The 26,085-nt window shown below is 48.6% G+C and overlaps 1 protein-coding gene across 1 annotated transcript in view; it reads right to left on the bottom strand.

Annotated features, from left to right (window-relative positions):
* SLC6A11 (solute carrier family 6 member 11) overlaps positions 1 to 26,085 on the bottom strand; it is a 125,270-nt gene that overhangs the window by 43,682 nt on the left and 55,503 nt on the right. The window contains exon 6 of the mRNA NM_001206903.1: positions 19,468 to 19,602. Coding sequence (NP_001193832.1) covers positions 19,468 to 19,602 — 135 coding nt within the window. The remainder of the gene's footprint in view (positions 1 to 19,467; positions 19,603 to 26,085) is intronic.

Genomic DNA, 26,085 nt, shown 5'->3' with positions numbered 1-26,085 from the left:
GGTGGACAGCAAAGGGACTCAGCCATACATATACCTGTATCCATTCTCCCCCAAACTCCCCTCCCATCCAGGCTGTCAACATAATATTGAACAGAGTTCCCTGTGCTGGCCTTGAGAACTGTTAATGTGCTACCATCTCTAACCTTGAAGACACGTGGGTGATTTATAACATAAACACAATCACATGCCCACAGATAAATCATCTCTCATCTCAGTCTTACTTTCACAGAGGATATTTTAAAGAGTAATTTCTAGGCTCTGACACCTTTTGTTAATCACACACAAACAACCACTAATAGGAACTTCCTGTCAGCATGAAATAAACCAGGAGAACGGGTCATAAGGGGAGAAAGAAAAGTCAAGGGTCACTGAACATGAAAAGGTGTGAAAATCAGTGATTTTACTCGATGCCCTCATTTTATGACTGAGGGAACTCACTAGGAAAGGACAATATTGTTCTTCAGTAAGGAAGGACAATAGCCCTTCCAGGTCAGTGATGGAGCTGGATCTCTGATCCTGAGCCTGGGAGTTTCCCACTAGGCAACACTGCCTCCGGTGGGCAGGAGAGGGAGGCAAAGGCACAGAGGAAGGAGCTGAACCATGTGAGACATCTCTAAGCACTAAGCACGGAGCGGGAGCAGCGTCCGCCCTCTTTGTGAATGTCCCGCAGGATCAGCGCTTGCCCTGTGGGTCTTTTCAGCACTTGCTTACACATGAGAAGGAAGGGAGGCGGAACATGAGGTTCACACACCAGTGAGTTTTCAGCATCAAAAGTCACAATCCCCAGCAAACTCAGATGCATCAAAGCCTCATCATTGTGCTGCTCACAGACAGAAGAAAGCCTTACTCTCCCTGCCCGTATCTGTGCTGGGTCAGGAATCATCAGACTACGTTGCCTTTGCAAAGCACGCACCTTCCTCAACAAGGAGGAGTCTGGGGAGGCAGACCCAGCATCTTCAAGACAGGAATGGCGTACACCTCTCGGCAGCCCTGTGTTCCTCAGGGCGCCATCGTCCAAGTCGGCCCCCTTGATACTGTCACTGATCAGCTGAGGTGGAGAGGGTCAAGCTTGTAAGGACAGAAGCCCAGAGAGGTTCAGTGATGCGCTCAAGGTCGTGAAGCTAGTGAGTGAGGACCTCATTCCAAGTCTGGTCTAACCTCTTGATTTCATAGTTGAGGAAACAGGCTCAAGGGTGGAAGGGTAATAGATGTTTCAACTGGAGGTTCTATTTCCTCATCCAGGTCTCTCCCAGCTATGGCTGGGGGTAAGTCATCTCCTTGCTCTGCGACTCAAACCCAGACCTGTCCACCAAAGAAGAAGGTGAATCTAGAAACTGACTCTCAAACTTGTTAAGACAGCAAAGAAATGGTCCCCGTGGGGCACTTCTGCCAAATACCTTGGTGAATCTGATTTTACTTCATGTGCTGGAAACAAATTTACTGTCAGAAAACATAAGCATGGATCATATGAAATATGAAATCATCCTCACAAATGTATGACTTTATGAATAAAACTGAACCGTTGAATTAAGCATGAATGACTCAAGGCGACTTTCTTTAATTTTAGTTTCCCACCTGAACTTTTGGTGTGTCGTGTTCAAGGCCAGCAGATGAAGAGTAGCAAATGCCAAGGGTCAAATTTGTTTTTTATGAGAGCTACAGGAAACAAATCCTTATGAAATATAATACACACTGAAAGTTCATAACCAGGCTGAAAAGGAAGATAGAGAATTCCCCCAGATGCCAGAAATGAGAGAGATCAAAGCTGAAAGATGAGGAGAAGGAATAGACTCAGTAACCCATGGAGATATCCAAGTAGGCAGATATCTGAGTGGCTGGGGTTTTTAAATTCCTTCCCAATGATAGTGGCAACCCACTCCAGTACTCTTGCCTGGAAAATCCCATGGGTGGAGGAGCCTGGTAGGCTGCAGTGCATGGGATCACTAGGAGTTGGACACGACTGAGTGACTTCACTTTCACTTTTCTCTTTCACACATTGGAGAAGGAAATGGCAACCCACTCCAGTGTTCTTGCCTGGAGAATCCCAGGGATGGGGGAGCCCTGTGGGCTGCCGTCTCTGGGGTCACACAGAGTCGGACACGACTGAGGCGACTTAGCAGCAGCAGCAGCAGCAGCAGCAGCAATGATAGAGTTAAAATCTCAGGCCCAGAAAGAAAACCCAAAGGAGAATAGACAGACTTTCCAATAACTGGCCGTGGGAAAACTGGACAGCTAAATGTAAAAGAATGAAATTAGTATATTCTCTAACACCATATACAAAAATAGACTCAAAATGGATTAAGGATACAAAAGTGAGATTGGAAATCATAAAATTCCTTGAGGAAAACTTAGGTAGAACAGTGTTTGACATAAATCACAGCAAAATTTTTGGTTTTTTGGCTCTGTCTCCTAAAGTAAAGGAAATAAAAGCAAAAATGAACAAATGGGACCTAATTAAACTTGAAAACTTATGCACAGCAAAAGAAATCATCAACAAAATGAAAAAACCATCTACTGAATGGGAGGAGATGTTTGCAAATTATATGACCAATAATGTTTTAACACCCAACATATATAAACAGTTCATACAACTCAACATAAAAAAAAACATAAATAAAACAAACAACCCAATTAAAAAATGGGCAGAATAGACGTGTTTCTAAAGAGGACATACAGGTGACCAACAGGCACATGAAAAGAGGCTCAGCACCATCAATCATCAGGGAAATGCAGATCAAGCCACAGTGGGCGACCACCTCACACCTGTCGGAATGGCTGTCACCAAAAGGAACACAAATAACAAGTGCTGGCGAGGATACAGAGCATAGGGAACCCTTGTATACTGTTGGTATAGAGTATACATATCCACAGGTACAGTCACTGTGGGAAAACAGTGTTGGGGGAGGTTTCCCAACCAACTAGAAACAGAACCACCATATGACCCAGCAATTTCACTCCTGAGTATATATCTGAAAAAAAAAAAAAAACCACTAATTTGAAAAAATACATATATTCATAGCAGTATTATTTACAATTGCTGAGCTATGGAAGCAGTATAAGTGCCCATCAACAGATGAACAGATAAAGAATTTCATTTATACAATGGAATATACTCAGTCATATAAAAGAATGAGATAATCCCATTTGTAGTGACATGGATGGACTTGGAGGATATTATGCTAAGTGAAATAACTAAAACCGAGAAAGACAAACACTATGTGATATCACTTATATGTGGAATCTAAAATATACAACAAACTAGTGAACATAACCAAAAAAGAACCAGACTCACAGACATAGAGAACAAGCTAATGGTTACCAGTGGGGAGACGGAAGGGAGGAAACACAGGGGTAGAAGATTAAGAGGTACAAATTCCTACGTATAAAATAAGCTACAAGGATATGTAGGGAATATGGTCAGTATTTTGTAATAAGTATAAATGGAGTATAAACTTTAAAAATCACTATATCACAAATCACTATGTTGTACACCTATAAATTACATAATACTGTACAACGACTGTACCTCAGTAAAACAAAATATTTTTTAAAAAGATTTCAAGCCCTGGGCATGACCAGATGCTGAGTGGTTGTACTGTAAAATGTAGGAGCCAGAATGGAGTTGCCCTGTAGTGAATGACGTATCAGGAAAGTCTGTGCCTCAGGTCAGGACTCGATCTAGAAGTAACAGGTATGGGTGTGATCACACACTGCTCCTGCAAAGTGGGCATCCAAGTCTAAACTGACACTTTAAAATTACCATCCTTTTCATGAACTAAGAGACCCTGGTTTTCACAAGCCTTTGCTGAAAGAACTACTAAAGGATGTACTCCAATAAGAAGGAAATTTAATCCATTAGAAAGGATTGAAAATAGGAAGCAAAGGAATCAGTAAACACCTTGTAAAATTCAAGTAAATATCAACTTTAAATGGTAATAAAGCAGAATTTTAAAAGGGGTGGAAAACAATAACAAGGATAGGGAGAGAGTGGAAGCTGGAGAGAAATTTGTGTCCCATGGTATTTTCCTGTTGAGAAAGAGGACAAAGCTAGTTAAGAGCCACTCTGACTGACTGGGCTCCTGCATCTTCTGTCTTCCCAATGCACTGGAGGGGAGATTCTCTCTTCCCATCCTGGGGCCACGGCAAATGCAGCTACTACAGCTTCCGTGACATGTCACTGGGTGGACCTCCACTGCAGTCCTCTCTGCCCAAGGCAGCGGTGGCCACAGTTCTGGTCTTCAACATGCAGTCTTTGAACTCTTCTTGAAATAACCAGGTCCCTCTAAGGGGTAGAGGTCTTCTCTGGTGGCTCAGTTGGTAAAGAGTCTGCCTGCAATGTGCGACACCCAGGTTCAATCCCTGAGTTGGGAAGATCCCCTGGAGAAGGAAATGGCAATCCACTCCAGTATTCTTGCCTGGAGAATTCCATGGACAGAGTAGCCTGGTGGGCTATAGTCCATGGGGTCACAAAGAGTCGGACGCGACTGAGTGGCTAACACTTTCTAACACACTCTAAGGGGTAGAGGAAAGAAACCCACAATGCTGACAGCAGGCCTTCAGAGAGCCAGGGCTCACTCGGCCCCTGGTGCAATCTGAGCTTGAGTTTCCACAGACTCTTCTGCTTCATGGGCCTCTTTCCTTGTAGAACATGAATGTCCAATAGAATGTTCTGCGATGATAGAAACGTTCTGTATCTGCTCTGTCCAATAAGGGAGGGCCCAGGCCCAGGTGGCTATTGAGCACCTGAAGTCTGATATGTGAAACCAAGGAACTGAATATTGACTTGCACTTAATTTCAATTACTTTAAATTTAAATGGTTAGATGTGGCTTGTGGTCACTGTGCTGGATGGTATAGATCTAGAGGGTGGGCATTCCCTGAAGGGATCCGTTCCATTCCCAGATCACCCTGAGAGAGACGGGTGCAGGTCTCTCCCACCCTCTGCCCTGGAGCATGAGTGGGAGCAGGGAGGTGACCCCAACACCCAGGAAGTCCTTGCTCACCTGTTTGGCCCCAGAACCTCTGCCTCCCCGACCACACCCCTCACTGATGTGTCTGACAGGTCTCAGAATGCTGAAAGTGGAATGCTCTTAGACCAGTGCTCCTCAGACTCTCACGCTGTAAAACCAGCAGAAGATACCGCTGAGATTCAGACTCTGATGGGGCAGGCTGGCAGTGGGGCCTGAGGGTCCACATTTCTAACAAGCTCCCATATGAGACTGATGCTACTGCCGGTCTGGGGACCACACTTTGAGCAGTAAGGTTGTAGACAGTTGTCTTGAAATGTCAGTTCGTTCTGCCTACACATATCATGCCGAAGCTGAAGCTGCAAATACTTTGGGCACCTGATGTGAAGAGCTGAATCATTAGAAAAGACCCTGATGCTGGGGAAGATTGAAGGCAGGAGGCGAAGGGGACAACGGAGGACAAGATGGTTGCATGGCATCACTGAATCAATGGATGTGAGTTTGAGCAAACTCTGGGAGATGGTGAAGGACAGGGAAGCCTGGCATGCTGCAGTTCATGGGGTTGCAAAGAGTTGGACATGACTGAGCAGCTGAACGACAACACCACCACCTTCCATGATAGCATAATAGCTTACATTAATATCTGTATCTCATCTTCTTGCCATATCTGTTCTCTAAAGACTTTTAAAAGCATACTCTGTGAGAACAGGATGGGTTAAATCAGTTCATACTGTGCAGCGTCACAAAAATGCCTGAAGCTTTGGTCAAGAAAATAAAATTAAATGCATATTTGTCTCTTACAGAAAATTATAGCCAACGTTTATTGAGCATTTACCATGTGCTGGACACAGTGCTATGCATACAATGCATGAGTATTATCTCATTTAATCCTCATAACAACCCTTTCCACAGAAGACAAAATCAAGGCACAGATAGGCCAAGTAATGCACCTGTGGTCATACAGCTAGTAAGCAGATGAGCCATGGAATCCAAGTAGTCTGATGGGACCCTCACCCTGTACCTGCAGCTTTGGTTGAAAGCTTAAGATCAGAGCATCTCTATGCAAGTCAATGGACTCTTTTAGAGAAATAGATTCTAATGAAATACCTGCCCATAGGTATTCATTGTGGCTTTATTCACAGTGATCAAACTTGGAAGCACCCAAGATGCCCACCAATAGGTGAAAGAATAAACAAATTACGCATTATCCAGACAACAGAATATTAGTCAGAGATAAAAAAGATAAGAGCTTAAGGACACATAAAGACATACAGGAAAGTTAAATTCATATTACTAAGTGAAAGAAGCCAGTCTGAAAAGGCTACATAATGTATGGCATTCTGGAAAAGGCAAAACTGTGGAGACAGGAAAAGGATCAGAGGTTGCCTGGGGTTTGGGGAGGAAGGGGGAGGGATGAACAGGTGGAGCAATTTTAAGGTAGTGAAACTATCCTGAATGATGCGGTAATGAGGATACATGACATCTTTTAAAACCTGCTGCCTGCACAACACAAAGACTGAGCCTGAATGTCAAATACGGGCTTATCGAGCTAATCATACTGTATCAGCACTGCTTCATCAATTGTACAAATGTACCATCTCACCTTTCAAGGACTGAATCAGAGGCTACACACATTTGTTGTTGTTTAGTCTCAACTCTTTGGGGATCCCATGGCCTGTAGCCCACCAGGTTCCTCTGTCCATGGGGTTCTCCTGGCAAGAATACTGGAGTGGGCTGCCATGCCTTCCTCCGGGGGATCTTCCCAAACCAGGGATCGAATCTGCGTCTCCTGCATTGCAGGTGGATTCTTTGCCAATGAGCCACTTGGGAAGCCCACCACATATATATAGGATGTTAATAGTAGGGAAAAGTGTGGCCAAGGGAGAGGAGATGTATGGGAGCTCTGTAGTTTCTGTTTAATTATTCTGTAAAACCTGCTTTAAAAAAGTTTATTAATTGAAAAAGAACATGCTTAATGCACACATTTTTATACCTAACTTTGGAGGGGGGGCCAAAGACCCTCCAGCAATGACGAAACTCCTGTCCCAGAATATATCATTCATCTACCCACTCCACCCACTGCCCTAGAGCCCAGCAAAGGTCTGGCAAGAGTAGATACTTTGTACATTTCTGCTAATTCATTTTAAAAGCAAAGACCCAGCATAAAGCCTGGCATAGGTGTCAGTAATACCTGCCAGATGAACAAACGTAAGACTGGAATTCTAAAAAAGTGGCCTAAGGACCCCAGGAGATGGGCTCACAGCTGTTCCCGTCCTGTGCTGCTACGGCCGAGGCCTCATCCTCCGTTGCTCTCGCCAGCCCCAGCTGTGGCCCCTCCCAGTGGCATCTCAAGGGCAAAACCACTGCCTGATTCATTCATCTCTCATACTCCTACCCCACAGGCAGGCCTTGCACACAGGAGGTGCATCCTGAATGCTTGCTGATACCTGTCTCGTGGGCTGCTGCAGGTAGCCAGACACACTCACACAACTGCCCGTGAATCTGTGACATCACAGCAGGAGGGACCTTCGCACATCCCCTCCGACACAGCAAAGCCGCTCTCCCACCCCCACGGCAAGGTCACTGGACACATGTCTCCACTTCTGCCCTCTCTATCTCCCACCCCCAGGGCAAGGTCACTGGATACATGTCTCCACTTCTGCCCTCTCTATCTCCAAACTCACTCTATCTGCTCGCTCCTTCTGTGTACCCAGAGAAGTTTGCTTGTGCTGATTCATCTACCCTTATCACATCTATGAGGGGGCAGAAGGCGAGTAAAAGATTGGACTCTGCCCGCAAGAAGCTTACAAGAGAGGAACTGAGCCTGAGAGACGCTCCAGGCCACACAGCAGATGAAGGCGGGTCAGGCAATCAAATGCAGTTCCTTGTGACTCTAAAGCTCTCTGTCACCGAGTTCTGCTGAGCCTCTCATCTGCATAATCTTCTGAAGTTACAGCTCTGTTCATGACTGTCAACCCTTTGTACGGAAACACTCAACAGCTCCCTGTAGACCACTGGGTAAAATCTTCAGCTCTCTGGGCTTGACATCTGGTGTTCCCAATGAAGGGGCCTCAGTCTGCTGTCTGAACCTTATTTCTTGTGATTCCCTGTCACAAAATCTATCCCGTGGCCACAATGAACTACTTACCTTTTCCTCCGTATATGCAGACTTTCTGGGTTTTGCTTTATCTCCAAATAGTCTTCCCTTCCCCATACTTCAAGGATCAAATAAAAGATTTTATGGTTTCATAAAATCTTCTCTGGGACATCCAACTGGAAATAATTTTGGTCTCCTCCGTTTGCAGTCCTTTATCTAAATCACTGTACACCATACACTCATCTATCCGTTCACCCACCTACCCATCCTCCTATCCACTCATACGTCCATCCCTCTATCTACCCACTCACCAACCCAAGCATCCATCCATCCACCCACTCAGGCATTCACCCATCTACCGATCCATCCATCCATCCATCCATCCATCCACTCACTCACTCATCCATCCCCCTATCTATCAATTCACCTACTCATCTACCTATCCATCCACTCATTCAACCACCTACCTACTCATCCTGTATTGACTGGGAGCCTAACACATGCCAATTTCTCTGACAGGTGCCAGGGAGTTGCAGTGGATAAGACAAACATCCTCAGCTTACATGGAGCTGACAATCTAATGCAGGGAGGTTAACAGTGCAGCTTCAACAAATGAACATGAGATTGCTTCAATTGCCATCTGCCCTATGCATAAAATAATACAGAGGCTTGGTTAAAGTCATGAGGTTTAGTGGGGATGTTTGAGCCCAGCTGATCAGATATAACTGTGGAGCAGAGACTATAGGGTGAGAGGGAGCCAGCCACGGGAATATCTGATGGGACAGTGGTCCAGACAGACAGGGTCTGTGATGCTCTGGAAAGAGCCTTGGATGTCCAGGGCCATGTTGGAGATGGGACCAGGCCATAGAGGGGTTCCTTAGCCTCGGTCATGGTTGAGTAGTCTGAATTCTAATTCTAGTGTAAGGAAAAGCTGCTAGGACTTATAAGCAGGAGAGTCAGACTTCTGCTTCTGGTCCTGACTGAGTGACTGGAAAGAATGGCCCTCCTGCCATAAGCAGGTATCAGAACAGACAAAAACAGAACCATTTTCAGGCAGTAGATAACACTCAGGGCAAGACTATTATCCCTGAGAGATGGGGCGATGCCAAAAGGGGTATGCTGAGCCCTCTGCCTGGGGACAAGAACTGGAGCCCAAACAGAGCACAGAGTCCCGTCACACTGAACAGGCAGGGCCAGAGGGTAGGGCAGCTGATGTAACCGGATGCTACAGTGTACGGCACAGGGAAGGGGGAGCTGGGCAGAGCAGGGGCCCTGTATGTCCATGTGGAGGTTCCTGAGAGGCTGTGGCTGGGCTGAAAACATCCAGGGTGAGACCACGAAGGCTCCCCAGGGAGCACTGCTCGGGGCTGACAGTGCAGTAGCACACTTGAGGCCAGACACGGCCAGAGAGAGAGCAGAGTCAGGGGTTGGGCTCCCGCCCTGCCGGAGTGGACAGGTCTGGCCAACACCAAGCATTCACTCATCCTTGGTACCTGGCTGAGACAAAGCAAGACCTTCCCTTAGGGAAAGAACCATGTCCTAAAGCAGGGTTTCTGTACTGTGGCACTATGGACATTGGCGACCCACAATTCTTGGTTGCAGGGACTGTCCTGTGCCTTGTAGAACATTTAACAGCATCCCCGGCCTCTACTCACTAGATGCCAGTAACCGTCCCTCCCCACAATCAAGTTGCAACCTTCAAAAATGCAGACATTTCCAAGTGTCTCCTGGGAGGCAAAACTTCCCTAGTTGAGACCCATCACTCTAGAGTAATCACTACTCTAGAGCCATCCTTAAAAAGCCTAAAGCCAAGCCCTGGAAAGATCTACAGGGGAGATGGAGTTGAGAATCCCATTAAGCCCTACTCAGTCCTATTAAGTTAGAGGAGCTTGACAAACAGCTTGGGATTTCCACCGACTCACACTAAAAAACAAATCTGAACTTATACAAGTTTAAGGTGATCAGCCAGTAACTGAATTATCTATTAAAATAAAACCCAACTCCTCTTCACAGGAAGATAACAAATCCAGAATGTTGACAACATATTATCCACAATATTCAGTCAAAAACTACCGGACATGGGGCTTCCCTGGTGGCTCAGGGGTGAAGAATCTTCCTGTTTATGCAGGAGATGCAAGAGATGCAGGCTCGATCCCTGGATCTGGAAGATCCCCTGGAGAAGGAAATGACAAACCCATTCCAGTGTCTTTGCTTGGGAAATCCCATGGACAGAGGAGCCTGGCAGCTACAGACCACTGTTGTTGTTGTTCAGTTGCTCAGTCATGTCCAACTCTTTGCAACCCCATGGACTCTAGCACGCCAGGCTTCCCTGTCCTTCACCAACTCCAGGAGCTTGTGCAAACTCATGTCCATTGAGCCAGTGATACCATCCAACCATCTCATCCTCTGTCGTCCTCTTCTCCCGCCTTCAATCTTTGTCCGCATCAGGATCTTTTCCAACTAGTCAGTTCTTCCATAAGGTGGCCAAAGTATCGGAGCTTCAGCATCAGTCCTTCCAATGAACACCCAGGACTGATCTCCTTTAGGATGGGCTGGTTGGCTCTCCTTGCAGTCCAAGGGACTCTCAAGAGTCTTCTCCAACACCACAGTTCAAAGGCATCAATTCTTCGGCGCTCAGCTTTGTTTATGGTCCAACTCTCACATCCATACATGACTACTGGAAAAACCATGGATCTAGTCCATGACTAGAGGACTAGTCTAGACTAGTCTAGATCTAGTCCATAGACTAGAGTCCATGACCTTTGTCAACAAAGTAATGCCTCTGCTTTTTAATATGCTGTCTAAGTTGGTCATAGCTTTCCTTCCAAGGAGCAAGCATCTTTTCATTTCATGGCTGCAGTCACCATCCATAGGGTTGCACAGAGCTGGAGGCGGCTGAGGTGACTTGGCAGGCACATGGTGGTTAGGTTGATAACACCCCTCGAGTTCCTGAGGTGTCTGCCTGATGACTGGAAGGAGCACACCTGTGCCAGGTGCATCCCAACCCCTGCACAGCCCGCCACCACTGTCATCACTGACTTTACTGTGTCTCTTTCCAAGGAGACTGTCAACCAACCCCTTGAAGATAAGAACAACATGTGATCTGATTCTGCCTCCCCATGCTTGGTTCTGAGTGGAAAACACACCTGCGTGGTGGAACCATGACCCTAACCCAGGATCAAATGAAGTGAAAGGAAAACTTTGGGGGATTTTCAGTCCCAAGGAGTGAGGTTTGCAAGCACCCATGTCAGTGAGGTTTGCAATCTTTTCCAAAATATATCCAATGTCTCTAAGTCAGTATCAGTTCTGTAAATACTGGTTTGAACGTCCAACAGCTAAAAGACCCATTTTGCCTTGGGTCTGAACCTGGAATCAGAGTATACTGCCACCAGGTGGCAGCAATTCCATGGTCCCATCCCTGAGGTTCATCAGTTCAGTTCAGTTCAGTCGCTCAGTCGTATCAGACTCTTTGCGATCCCATGGACTGCAGCACGTCAGGCTTCCCTGTCCATCACCAACTCCCGGAGCCTACTCAAACTCACGTCCATCACATTGGTGATGCCATCCAACCATCTCATCCTCTGTCATCCCCTTCTCCTCCTGCCTTCAATCTTTCCCAGCATCAGGGTCTTTTCCAATGAGTAAGTTCTTGGCATCAAGTGGCCAAAGTATTGGAGTTTCAGCTTCAGCATCAGTCCTTCCAAGGAATATTCAGGACTGATTCATCAGGTAGGTTTTAAAAAAAAAATTATTTACTTTAATTGTAGGATAATTACCTTACAACATTGTGATGGCTTTTGCTGTACATCAACATGAATCAGTCATAGGCATACATGTGACCCCTCCCTCCCGAACCCCGCCTCCCACTGCCCCCCCACCCCATCCCTCAGGTTGTCACAGAGCACCAGCTTTGGGTTCCCTGCATCACACATCAAACTCCCACTGGCTATTGATTTTACATGGGGTAATGGATGTTTCAGTGCTATTCTCTCAAATCATCCCACTCTCTCCTTCTCCCATCGTGTCCAAAAGCCTGTTCTTTATGTCTGTTTCTCCTTTGCTGCCCTGCACCTTGGATCATTGGTACCATCTTTCCAGATTCCATATACATCAGATAGGGTTTTAAACCAGGGTCTTGTTTTCCTTGACTTGTCCCCCAGTCAGGTGGAGAGAGGGGAAGACTTGGCGTTCTGAGGGCTTTCTCTGGGCATCGTCCAACCCTGTCCCCTTAGCTGCAGGCTCCAGTTCCCTCCGAGAGGAGGTTGTCTTGGGGTGGTTGTCCCTGACTTGGGAAAGCAGACCCCGGGACTTGGATCTGTGACAGGCCTTTCTGTTCCTGCCCTGAAAACACACACTCGAAACACAAAGAAGAGCGAGAGTGGCAGAAATCTGGGGCAGGGAAAATGTGATTTCCTGCAAGAGCCCCTCCACTCCCCCAAAGACTGAAAAGGCAGAAAATAAAAATTTGAGGGGGGGAAAAATGGAGTGGAAGCACTTCACACTTGAGAGAGAACACAGGGCTGACAGAGAAGACAAATAGATGTTTAGAAAGTTATAACAGACCACGGAATGCAAATTGCCAGGGGACAAAGGCGGCGAGCTGCTGTGTCGCTTCAAGTGCTTGACAAGAAACTTAATTACTGGACCCGCGATTAGAGGCGCTCGGTTCTGAGTTCAAGGCCTCCCCCTTGGGCTGTGGGGCCTGGGCTCATCCTGGCCAGAGCCAGTGGCATGGACACAGAAGGAGGAACACTGCCGAGTGCCTGATGCCCTACTATGTGCCAGGCCCTGGCCAGGCACCCACACTGAAACTGAAGGTGTGTTTGCCTTCCAGGCGTGCTGGCTTCACGGCTGCCGTGTGCAGCACATGTTCATACCTGCGTGGACAGGTGACAGCCCTGAGCTCAGAGAGGGATGGGCTGAAGGCTGCCCAGGAACTCAATGGCAGGAGAGTCTCAAATTTCCTTCCCACTGCACTGAAAATCCCTCTCTCTGAACCCCCAAGCATGGCACGTGCTATGTCACCATAATGCAAAGTCACACAGACTGGTAGGAACTGTCCTTCCTTTCCTCGTTCATTCATTCAAAATAGATTTACTGAGCGTGTATGGTGCTGCAGGCACTGGAGATCTAACAGTGACTATAACAGGTCAATCCCTGCCCTCACGGACCCTACACTGTCGCGCGTGGCGGACAGTGATACACAATGAATAAAGTCTCAACGTTGGCAAGTGCCACAGAGGAGTCAGAGCCGGAAAGGTGGGTGGGATGTGCGGGGGGGTGGGAGGGAGCAGCGGTTTGAAACCAGGCGGGCGGGAAGCCCTCAGGGACACAACAGCCCTGCAGACCTGGAGACCACGTCCATGGCTCTCTCGACACCACAGTGTCCCATGACGAAGGCATTCTCCCGGCTCCCAGCACTCAGCTCTTCACCTGTTTTCCATTTCTGGAGTTCTCTCTGCTGCCTCACTAGCTTAGGAGAGAGGAGAAGGGGACTGCTGTGAACACCGCCCCCCCACCCCCACCCAGCCCCACAATCAGTTTTCATGGAGAATCCCTGCTCAAGCTCAGAGCGGCCAGGAGGGCCCCTCAAAGGGAACTGTCCCTTGTTAAAGGCCCCGAGAGCTGGTGTCCAGAGCTCTGCATCAGTCAGGCTCCCTGTGTCCCTTTGCAAACGTAAATGACACAGTAAATAGGCATGTCTGAGCCCCTTGTAAGTGGGAAGGAAGGGGGGCTGGGCCGGATCTGGAATTAACGGAGATCTCGGACCCTGTAGAGGCTGCATCTGAACTCCTTGTCACCCTGGCTGGGATGCTGGCAGAAGAGCATCCCCATGGGGCAGGAAGACACCCTGGGGACCCCCCTTCTGTGCGTCACTGCCTCCCCTCCCCTGTTGACCCGCACAGGCACTGCCCCTCCCACCACAAGCCCCAGGCTTTAGGGAACGCCAAACATGTCTGCAGAAAAGTGACGCCCTGACAGTGAGGTGCAGCCCCCCAGTTATCACTGGAGCCCCGGGACAGGGCTGGCTGCAGCAGGCTGCAGAAGAGACCAGGTGACTTGAGGGTTCTGTCCAACGCCTGCAGCCTCAGCCATCAGCATCCCCCAAGCCCCCACCCAGCGAGCCTCTGGGGGCAAGAGCAGGAAAGTGACGGCAAGAGTGCAGCCGCTCCCCATCCCCTGGGATGGATGTAGACAAGGCTGATCGGTCCCTGGCTTTGGCACAAGGACGGTTATCAGTAACAAGCTGCCCGATTCTCCTCAACAGACGGAAAGGAAGGAGGAGGCTGTGATCTTGCCTGATCCCACATCCTCTTTTCACAGGGAGAGGAACTCAGGTGAGGAGGGGAGACTCTGCTCTCTTGCACCAGACGGTGGGACCCCTGCAGGGAAGGGGGTCTTGCTCATTCTATACACTGAGTGTCTGACACATGTGCTCATATTGGGTTCAGGGCTTGGTTCAGTGTGAGCAAGGCCTGTGGGCAAGGCCTCTTTCCACAGCATGGATAAGTCCCAGGGAACAGGCAGAATGGTGACCTTTTCTAGACTTGTAAGTAGCCAGTGAAATCACTAAGCGGAGTTCTTCCATGATGTACTTTGTCAACACGGGTTTCACTTTTTCCAAGGATAATCCCTTATTGCCACAATGTCGATTTACTTTAAACAATGACAAAAAATATGTATCAACTGGTAATTAAACCCATCCAGACTGTTTTGTGGAGAAAGCAATGGCAACCCACTCCATTACTCTTGCCTGGGAAATCCCATGAACGGAGGAGCCTGGTAGGCTACAGTCCATGGGGTCGCTTAGAGTCAGACACGACTGAGCGAACTTACTTTCACTTTTCACTTTCATTCACTGGAGAAGGAAATGGCAATCCACTCCAGTGTTCTTGCCTGGAGAATCCCAGGGATGGGGGAGCCTGGTAGGCTGCAGTCCATGGGGTCGAACAGAGTCGGACACGACTGAAGCGACTTAGCAGCAGCAGCAGCAGCAGCAGCAACAGACTGTTTTGGCCTTTCTCAATTTGAGGGGTTGGGGTGGGAGGGGAGGATATTAAAATAGTTTTAAGAAATGAAAAAAAAAAAAATAGTGCCCTTGGCTTCTTCATGGTCTGGAACATGTACCCAGTTGTAACTGGGTGGTACGGTACACTCACCTCCTTTCATTTAGGAGTTGACCTGCCCAGAACCCAGGGACTCTGGGCTCTAAGTCCTCTTTGGGTTGCTCAGTTGCTGTGTGGCCACAGGCTAGTGTCCCAGCCTCTCTGACCTGAGTCTCTCTGCCTGCCAAGTGGATGCTCTAGCTAGGACACTGTGACTCTGCTGCCTGCTCATGGGCTGCCCTCTCTCGGCACAAGGAGACAAGCTTTGCGTGGTGCATCCGTCTCCAAAGGTGGAGGGACTGTCAAAACCTTCACATTCACTCAGCGTGCCTGTACGCTCCACTGCCCACCTTTCAGCCCCCAAGGCAGATAGAGAGCTGGTTCAGGGCTGCTCCCATCTCCCTTTCCAGCCATGCCGAGCCCTTCCTGCAACACACCCAGCTTTCAAAAACACTAGGTACATGGAGTGCTGTCTGCCTTTCCCTGTGGGGTCACTATCCTTATCTATGCAGCAGACAATCAGCGATGACTATTGCTTTTTAGTGGAGCTACACACATGGCGGTGTGGGAGAAGACTCTCCAGAGTCCCTCGGACAGCAAGGAGATCAAACCTGTCCATCCTAAAGGAAATCAACCCTGAAGATTTGTTGGAAGGACTGATGCTGAAGCTCCAATACTTTGGCCACCTGATGCGAAGAGCTGACTCATTGGAAAAGACTCTGATGCTGGGAAAGACTGAAGGTGGGAGGAGAAGGGGACGACAAGAGGATTGAGATGGTTGGATGGCATCACCAACTCGATGGACATGACTTTGAGCAAACTCTAGGGAGAGTACAGGACAGAGAAACCTGGCATGCTGCAGTCCACAGGGTCACAAAGAGTCGGACGCGACTTATAGTGACTGAACAACAACACAGCAAACAGCAAACATATCCATGTCTTGGCCCATACTGATGGAGAAACAACAATTACTACAGCTCACAGATCTGGTGAGCTGGAGGTTTTTAGACTTCTTGCTAAAGCAACAAAACACTTCTTTAAAAGCCAAAATAGCTCTGGCTCTTACATTCATTCAGCAAACATTTATTGAGCTACTGTGTAACAGGAGCTTCTACGTCTTGCTAAGCCCTTTCCACCGAATGCAGGATGGTAAGGGTGGGAGGTCTTGGGACCCTTGATAAAGGGAGTCACATGGTTTCTGCCTCCACTACTCAATTCTATCTTTGACTAGTGCCTTTGGAGAGCCACAGACGATACGTAAAAAAATAACAGTACCATGGCCAATGCTCCAGTAAGACCTTATTTATATAAACGGGCGGAGGGCTGAATTTGACCAGAAGGTCATAGTTTGCCAACCCACACTCATAGAAAACTCAGGGCTCTCCAAGTCTGTTTTGAAAACCATTGAGTGAATTCACCCTTTCATGTCATCTGTGGGGAACTGAGGCCCAGAGGGAGAAAGGAGAAGGAACTTGTCCAAGGTCACTCAGGACCAGAGGAAGAACCCAAGCCCTGACTCCCAGCTCCATCACTCTAAGTGGTCACGCTCCACAGAACAGCCTTGCAGGTGAGTGCTGGCTGGGGACCCAGACGCTTTATTAAAGGAAGAGCTGGTAGGTAACTGGGATGATTAGGGTAGATGGTCTGAACAGGGAACCGCCTGGCCTCGCCTTTGTTCTTCGCCTGTGGGCATGCGTGTGTCTGTGTGTGCACGTGTGTCCATGTGCAGGGCTCCAAGGCCGGGAGAGACTGAGGGTGGGAGGAGAAGGGGCAGCAGAGGCTGAGATGGCTGGATGGCATCACCAACTCAGAGGACATGAGTTTGAGTAAACTCTGGGAGATAGTGGAGGTCAGGGAAGCCTGGCAGGCTGCAGCCCGTGGGGTCACAGAGAGTCAGACACGACTTAGCAACTGAACAACACTAAGACTGTAGGTATCACAGTCGGGTTTTCACAAACTTTTCTGATCATCAGGGTGGTCACTGAAGCCTGTTAATAATATAGACACCCATGTGCCATCTCAGCCCCGCAACAATGCATCCCAACGTGTGCCAAGGTGTCTCGGGGATCAGCCAGGTTTGGAAGCTCTGGGAGATGCTTGGGACCAGCTGACCCTGAGGACCAGGAGAAGGAAGCCAGTGAGCAGAGGACAGAACAGGATGGCCGTCCTGGGTGAAGGCAGAATTCGTGGACATAACAAAAATACACAGACCGGTGATTTTGGAAATCTGTTTTCCAAAACTGCTTCTTCAACTGAGCCCTTGGCATCAGAGGTTGGAGTTGGAGAGGCCAGCTGTCAGGAGCTCATTTCCTTCTTCCTAGGGATTCTGCCTGCAACTCAGGTGGCTGCTGTCAGCAGCCTAGTGGGGTCTGAGCCTCGGGGCCCTCACGGTGTGGCAAACTGAGACAGAAATGAACACACAGGCCCGTGCCACCATCCGCTTTAATCCACTGTAATGAGCTATACCTGAGCTGCACAAACCAGGCCTCCTCAAACATTCCCACCCCTACCTTCCTAACAGGGGGCAGCCTTAGCCGAGACCATAAACGTGACATCTGTGAAATGAAAATATCTCCTGCCATATTAACAAACAAGAAATGTCACAGCCATCAGAGATTTCTGGCCTCCAAATGTGAATGAGGGCTCCCCAAACTGCAACCCAGCAGATGCTGCCACCCCTCAAGGTGACTGCTGAGGCGCTGGGGGAATGCAAGAAGCAAGGTGAAGAAGGGGACAGGATTGTCCCCAAACAGCTGAGGTGCAGAGGAAAGGAATGAATTCAGTGAGCCCAGAGGCTTGCATCTTCCCATATATAGAATGCTAAATTCTTTAACTTGATATGTGATCTTTGCTGTTCAGACCACCTGCTCCCTTCGTTGCAAACTTGTAGATAGCTTGACTTCCCCTCCTGTCTCCTTGGAGCAGTTTTGTCAAAGCTACTGAGATGCTGGTCTTCCCAGGCTTGGAGTCCTAAACATTCCCACCAAATAAAGTAACTCTCTACTTTCAGGTCATGACTATATTCTTTATTCGACACATCTCTTGCAAGCTTTGTAATCAGCTGAACACAGATTCTACACTCTACTCTGTAATCTGTGTTTGTTTTCACAGAAAAACGAGCGCCTCCTCACCCACTGGGATATCTGTGAGTATGTTATTTCACATGTTGGAGCTGCCAGGGGGCCCTCAAATAACACTGAGACCTGGGACCCCCCCTGCCCCGGCCCAGAGAGTTTGCTTTCATTGCTCTGGGTTGTGCTCTGGGAATTGGGATTTTTTAAAGCTCCCCAGGGCTTTCTAACAAGTGGTGGGGGTTGTTAGGGGACAGCATCCCCTAAGATGCTGTCTTCATCTCTTATCTAACACCCTCAGGCACACACACCACCCCTGCCCACCTGGAGATGCTTCAGCATAAACAGTTCCACCCAGGATTCAGAATGGCTGATGCCTTTCCAAAGACAACTAACAGCTTGGCCAGTTTTTAAGAGAAACTGGGTCTTGGCAATTTTCTTTGTGGGGGGTTTGCTCACGGGTCACCGGTTATTTTCTTTCTGTGAGCAAACCCCCTGCAAAGAAAATCACCAAGACCCAGTTTCTCTCAGAGAACCACGGCTGCAGAGATCTGTGTTCTCAGGTGGGGGGAAAAAGTGTATTTTTATTTTTACTGGCCTCTAACTGAGCAATTCCTTCCATTATGAATGCAGGCACTAGACCACCGTCCAAGCAGCAGTCTGCATACGTGTGCTTAGTCGCTCAGCTGTGTCCAACTCTCTGCAACCCAAAAGACTATAGCCTGCCAGGCTCCTCTGTCCATGGAATCCTCCAGGCAAAAATACTGGAGTGGGTTATCATGCCCTTCAACAGGAGATTTTCCTGACCTAGGGAATGAACCTGGGTCTCCTGCATTATAGGCAGATTCTCTACTGTCTGAGGCACTAGGGAAGCCCTGTTAGCAGTAGAAATGCCAGATATTTTCATATCATGGGATAGATATCTCCAAATACCATTTATACTCATCACTGCTTTGAAATCATGGAAATTATTCATCATATGCTGGATCTTGCTACACTGTGCTGTGCTGTCGCTTGCTACTTGACCGTGTCACAAAATCTGTCTTTTCTCATGTTTTGGTGATTGAAAAATTTCAATATATCTGATTCCCTGTTTTATGCATTGAGAAGCATTATTCTGAGAAGGAGGCCATAGACCTTCCAACTACTCGATAGGGCCACTGAGCCTCCATGGAGAAGCCTCCGTGGAGGTGGCAGGTGGCTGTGAATGGAGCCAGCAACTCTTACCTGTGGGTCGGAGAGCCGGGAGAGGTCGGGGTACAGGTAGAACTTGACGCCTTCGGAGGCCCCAGGCAACGTGACCCCTCGGATCAGAAGGATCAGCAGCATGACATAGGGGAACGTCGCGGTGACATACACCACCTGCCAGGAGAGGAGGGCAAGGGTCAAGAAGGGGTGATGATGATGGGCAATGCAGCAGCACCCCCCCACCCAACTTCTCGCTGGCAGCAAAGGGCTGCCCAGTGCAGCAGCAAGAGCTCTAACACACGTGTTCTCCCCTCAAGGCCAGATCTTGCAGTGAGCATCTCCTGAGAGCCCATGGGTGGTGCTGGATCAGTGGTCCTCTCCAATCTTCTTCTGACTGGCACCGAAGAAATACATACATACAATACCACAACCCATACACACGAAGAGCCAAGACAGGAAGTTTTGCAGACTCATGCTCATCTCACATGTGTGATGCACTCTAAGACTTCCTATCAGATGGTTCCATTTGAAAAAAAAACTGGTCATGATCCTTTAAATTCACATCTCAATTTACCAATGGGTCAAGACACACGTTTTCGAAAATCACTGCTCTTAACAGAAAATCAAGTTTTCTTAGCCAAAGACAGGACAGAAGAAGATAGAATAAAACAGAAGGGCATGGGAAGGGGAGAGGAGGCTGGGGAGCTGTGAGGGCGCTTTTTTCCTGGAATCACTCCGGCATGGTCCACCTGGAAGGAGGAAACTGATGAACCTGATTGGCCCCTGCAGCCCAAGGATTCTGTGCAAGAATCGAGGCAGGGAAACAGACAGAATCTTCCCCAAGCATCCTTGAGCAGGAGCAGCTTCGAAGGAAATGGCCACAGCGTGATGGATCACAGGAGTTCCTGTCTGCCCAGGGTGCCCTCAGGACTCAGTGCCCGCTCCTGGTCACGTTCGTCCTCCTGCACATCCTCTCCTCCAATCACTTGGCTCCTCTATTTAGAGCAGCAACTTGTTAACCTCTGGGGGCCGCAGACACTTCAGGGACTCTCCTGACAACTGTGGACAGACTCCCCCTCTCCGTTCACAGATCACGCACACCAGCTTTTGGATGGCCCAGAGGCTCCGATTCCTCAGGTAAAGGACCTACGTATGATCTTAATCCCTCCATTACTCTGGAGCCTCTCACCCCTTTGCAAGGCAGGGTTTCTTCTACCAGTGGCTCAGGCCTTCACGCTACTCATTTATTTACAATATTTACTTACTCATCCCTCTACTCACTCACACCCACCCCCCACACTCCTATGAACGGAGCACTGAGCTAGACTTCTGGATTAAGTTGGGGGTGGTCACAGAATGCGGGTTTCTGTTCAAGAGGCTTCCCCACTGGTAAAAAAAAGAAAATACAGACGTGTACGTAGGTAGATACAGCATCCACTGTGTAACTGGGGGAACACAGAGGATGGTGGAGCACAGAGAAGCGAGTAGCTAACCTCAGGGACAGGCAGGGAGGGCTTCTTCTGGGAGGTGATCCAGCTGTTGACCCATAAAGGATGAAGAGGAGTTTCAGGACACAGGAAACTTGGAGAAAAGGAAGAAGGAAGAAGTAAAATCCTACTGCATGCTGGACACTTTACACATGATGGCAGAAATGGCTATGTTTATTCACCACTTCCACACGCCAGTCATTCATTCTTCAGATAGGTATGATTATCCTCTTACTAGATATGAAGAAGATATCTAGCATCCTAGATGCTAACTCAGGATGGCCCAGCTAGGAATAGCTGATGTGGATTTAGAAGGAGGCCTGTGGTAAAGGTCATGACTTCAAGGTCATGTGATCAACCATTGGGCTGTGTATGTGACTCTCATGACAGCAATGCAAATTCAGTGTTATTTCCCCCATTTTTAGAGATGTGACTCTCAGAGAAGTCGAGTCATTTGATTGGTAATTTTAACTCAGTCCTCAAAAATAAAAAAATAAGAACCACCCGGGGGTGGTGTTCATGGGTCCCGCCACTGAGACAACCTGGAAGGCTGGATAACCTCTTCCAGACACTGTCCCCAGCCTGCGGTGACCACGCCACCCTCAGGCCACCCACAGTCCTGCCCCGCAGATTCTGGCATCCGTGTTCAATCCACACGCCATGTAATCAATGTGAACAATCTCTTGCCATCACAAATGTAATCCAGAGAAGGTAAACGCAAGTTAAATATATAACGAGAGACCGGCAGTCATTATTAGTAGTATAATAACACACCCCAGGTTGCACTAGGGGTAGAGAATCGGCCTTCCAATGCAGGAGACACACAGGAGACACAGGTTTGATCCCTGGGTCAGAAAGATCCCCTGGAGAAGGGAATGGCAACCCCCTACAGTATGCTTGCCTGAAAAATCCCATGGACAGAGGAGTCTGGTGGGCTAGTCATAGGGCTGTATACACACTACATACATAATAGTAATATTAACAATAAATTGGAGACCAATCAGCAAAAAGTGTTGCTAAGAGTGAGAGCTAAGAGTGCTATAGAATCTCCACCTCCCTTAGCACAATCTACCTATCGTAGATCTTCAGCATTTCAGGTTAAAGCTTGAATCTCCTGCCTTCAAAATGAAGGCCCCCTAGTCAACTAGCTTATGTCTATGAAGCTGGGAAGGCTAAACTCTATTGCTTTCATTGTATAGTTTCCACTTCTGCTTCTGCTATATGGTGGAAGATTAATTATCCAGAATGCCTAGGACCTGATTAATGATATTTCTGGAGTTTAACTCTCAATGCTCACTAAATCTGGGGGGAAAAAGTGTTACTATGTGAAACGTATGAACAAAGGAAAATCATAGACATTTGTCCTTCAATCTGTGGGACCATCTTGGTGTGACTTGACATTCTGCTTATTCTCTGCCTGGTCTGTAGTGAGTGGACTGGGCCAATGGTGTGTCATTAGGTGTCACATATAACCCGGCCGCACACACGTCTGCAGTGTCCTGGAAGCACACAGAGCAGACAGTCAGCACAGGGGCACGATTTACGAAGTGGCTGATCATTATTCTGAAGCAATTCCAATGTTCAGAGTCCTAAATGGATGCTCTGCTTCCACACGACATTTAGGAGAACTCTACTCCCTCCACTGGTACCCACACCCTCCTTTTCAACATTCATTTTGTAAAACCATAAGGGAAATAAAACATTCAGGTACAGTGTCCAAAGACCACGGTGTGGACAATGAGTCAGGCTGCCAGAAGGAAACCGCTGGCTGGCAGGCACTGGCGAGAACAATCCCTTTTGTAAGCCAATGTTTGAGAGCCCAGAGTCAGGGTACAAAAGGTGGTTCAGGGGCATCATTACGTAATGGACGCAAGTGGAGAGTGCTATGAAGGTGAGATGCAGTGCTGACCCAGCTCTCCTAAAAGGCCGTCCCAGTCTGTCTCTCCCCTCAGCCGCCCCAGATACGTGAACATCACCTTCAATTTCTCCCAAGAGTAGCTACAGGCTGTCCAAACAATACAGATCATGTCATCGAGAGCACGCCTGTCAATGGCTCACACGCGGCCACACCTTTCCCGGGTCCATGCCAGATATCACTAATGGACCACCTTCCTCCGCAGCTAAGCCCGGATGCAGCCCCAGAACCCTCCGCACGGGACTCTAGGCAGCACGGCTCCCGGCTGGGACACGACTGCCATCTGCTCCCCTTGCTCTAGCCCACTTTTCACTCACGCCTTTGTCTTCCACTGCGGAGCCTTAGTTCTGGCCCCCAGAGTGGTGAGACCAGGTCTTGTGCTCAAGGAAACAACTGCTGGATGTGCGCACATGGATGAAGAACCTGGGGTCACGAGCCCACCGCAGCAGCACAAAACCAGGGCCAGAGGCTAGAGAGACAGGTTGGAGGGTCTCAGGAAGGGCTCTGGCCTTCTCCTGGCCAAGTCAGTGAGGCCGAAGCTGGGTCTCTGAGGTTCGGGAGAACGGGAGAGGCCAGTCGGGTGGGGAAGGTATGGAACCAGCTGATGATGTGGATGCAAGCACAGATCTGGTCCCCCGGGACGTGTAGGCCCCTCCAGGTTGTCCCCTGGTGCTCAGGCTGGAGTCAGCCTTGTCACTTCCCTCTGCTTCCTCCACATCCCAGGAGTAGCATCAGGTCCTGCCAACCTGACCTCCAACTGTATTCTGAAACTACAGCCCCGTCTTCATCCCTGTCATCGGGGCCCTCCATCACCCTTCTTCTCAGCCATGTGACAGCCCCATTCCGTGGCCCGAGGTTTACAAAGAAGACTCTGGCATGTGTCTTCCTGCTCCCCTGAGTCCAACCCCCAGGCACACAACCCAGGCTGTGGGATACAGAGCCGAGAGCTGGGCTCTGAGTCAGGGACCCCGCGCTCCAGTCCTGGCACAGCCCCCACTTGCCGTGCGGCTCAACCAGTCTCCACCGCCTCCCCCCACAGCCACTTTGCTCTCAGCTGTGCCAGGCCCCTCGCTGCTGGGGCGCAGGCCAGGCCTCCTGCAGGCCTCCCTGCCTTTTCATGCCTCCCTTTGTCCGAACATCCACCCCCAGCTCCTGGGCCACCCACGGCGTCAGTCCTGGGTATGCCCGACTCCCCACAGCTCTGAGGGCCCCTCAAAGGCAGGGGCCCTGCCTTCCAGCTGTGATATCCTGGTCCCATTACTGTCCACGTTAGGCAGGGTGGCCCCAGAGGTGGGTTTGAAGTTCCTTGGTCTCACATCAGGGGCTGCCTGATTCACTAGAAACCACGCCGTGTGCCCTGTCCTCCCCAACCCCCACCCAACCCACATCCACCCCCACTCACGCCTGCATCCTCCCAGCACTAGAGTTCTTCTCTGTCAGCTGTTTCTCTTACTGTCGTGTCAGTTTAAGATTTCTAAAATGCAAGTTCCACAAAAAAAGGGGAGTTTCATCTTTTCCTTTCCCTGCTGTATCCACAGTGCCCAGGCCAGCCTATGTTTCACAAAACGAGCTCAAAAAACATCTGTGAGAGAGACAAATCAGCAGGCTGATACCTGAACCCTGAGTTTCAATGTAGGTCTTCAGAACAGCTCCTGTGCTTTGTCTACTGGAAATGCCAGATCCATATAAAATGGGGTTCAGAAAGTTGCATTGGATTTTAAGGAGCATTCATGGCTTCCCTGATGGCTGAGCAGGTAAAGAATCTGGCTGCAACGCAGGAGACACAGTAGATGGGGATTCAATTCCTGGGTCTGGAAGATGCCCCGGAGGAAGGCACGGCACCCCACTCCACTGCTCTTGCTTGGAGAATCCCATGGACAGAGGAACCTGGCAGGCTACAGTCCACAGGGTTGCAAAGAGTCACAGACGACTGACTGAGCAACTAAGCACGCGCGTGTGCACACACACACACACACACACACACACACACACAAGAATAACGAAACCACAGTAGATATGGCTTTAAAAGATGGACCAGTTCAGTGATGGAGGGCTAAGACATTCAGGTGCAGAGTTTAGTTTCACTGTGTCTGAGGCCCTAGGATCCGTCTGGAAGAACCAAGCAGGGCTCAGGCATTATGCTAAATGATACGGGATCTGGTTACGGACAAAAATATGGTCACTGACAAGGTACTGTTTCGGCCGGCCGGTTCCTGGCCGCTGTCAATAGTGGTGTGGACCCGGAGAGGTGGGCGTGGGGGAAGGGGTGGTCTCAGCTGTCAGACCACTCGGGCCTCTGAAAGGAGACTCCTGACCAAAGCACACCCTTGGGTTAACAAAGAGGTTTTTTTTTTTTTTTTTTAACTATTGTTTAATTTCTTTTCAGCAGGTCAAGTCCTACTGAATATAAAGGTTAGCACAATTGGTGGTAATTATACTGTATCCTGTTTTAATTGACTCTAATTGCTCATTTGCATTCCAATACTGGAATGGTGGGGTGTTTTCTCCCTACTTCCAGGACACTGCTATTTATTTCATGACGGGGAGGGAACTGTGTCATCACTGAGAATGCCATGAAAGTTCAGAAGGGCTGTCCCTTCAATGGAGTCAGCTAGAAGCATCAATCAAAAGGCACTGAGCTGGAAGGGTGGTGTAGAGGCAGGGACCCAAGACCACAGGGTCAGAAGACACAGTTTGCAGGGCAGCGTAGGCAAGTTACACGCCCTCTCTGGGCTGGCATTTAACCATAGACAATGAGGCAAGGGTAAACTAATCTAAAGTGCAATCACTCTTACCATCTTCCCCAATTTTTTTTTTTTTTTGCTATATACATGTGTCATCTTTATGCTCTCTTGCATTAAATAAATAGTATATAATACGAAAACTGTGATTTTTTTCACCATAAACTGAAAATCTTTATCTCTTACCACAAACAGAAGGTAAAAGCAAAAATAAATGCAATGAAGATAAAATGTGATTAAATTCTAGCCAAAGGCTCTGAGTCTGCACTGTGTTCTCAGTTCAAAAGCAAGACTAGCAAGTGTCAGTTACTAAAATAGCTAAAAAGCTTACTGCACCTTTTGCCTTAAGACACATGGGCATGATGTGATGTTCTTTAATCCAGGTTCATGCATCACTAAAATCACCCTGCAGACCGCCAGGAGAAAGAGCCCTTCCCACATCCCTGAGAAAGACAGACGATTGCTGAGGTCTATCCTAGCAACTACAGTGTTTTCTAGAACACAAGCCTTTTCA

This window comes from Bos taurus, chromosome 22 (genome assembly GCF_002263795.3).
Source record: "Bos taurus isolate L1 Dominette 01449 registration number 42190680 breed Hereford chromosome 22, ARS-UCD2.0, whole genome shotgun sequence".
NCBI lineage: Eukaryota > Metazoa > Chordata > Mammalia > Artiodactyla > Bovidae > Bos > Bos taurus.
Note: the sequence above shows the minus strand (reverse complement) of the source record. Positions and strands in the feature narration are given on the sequence as shown.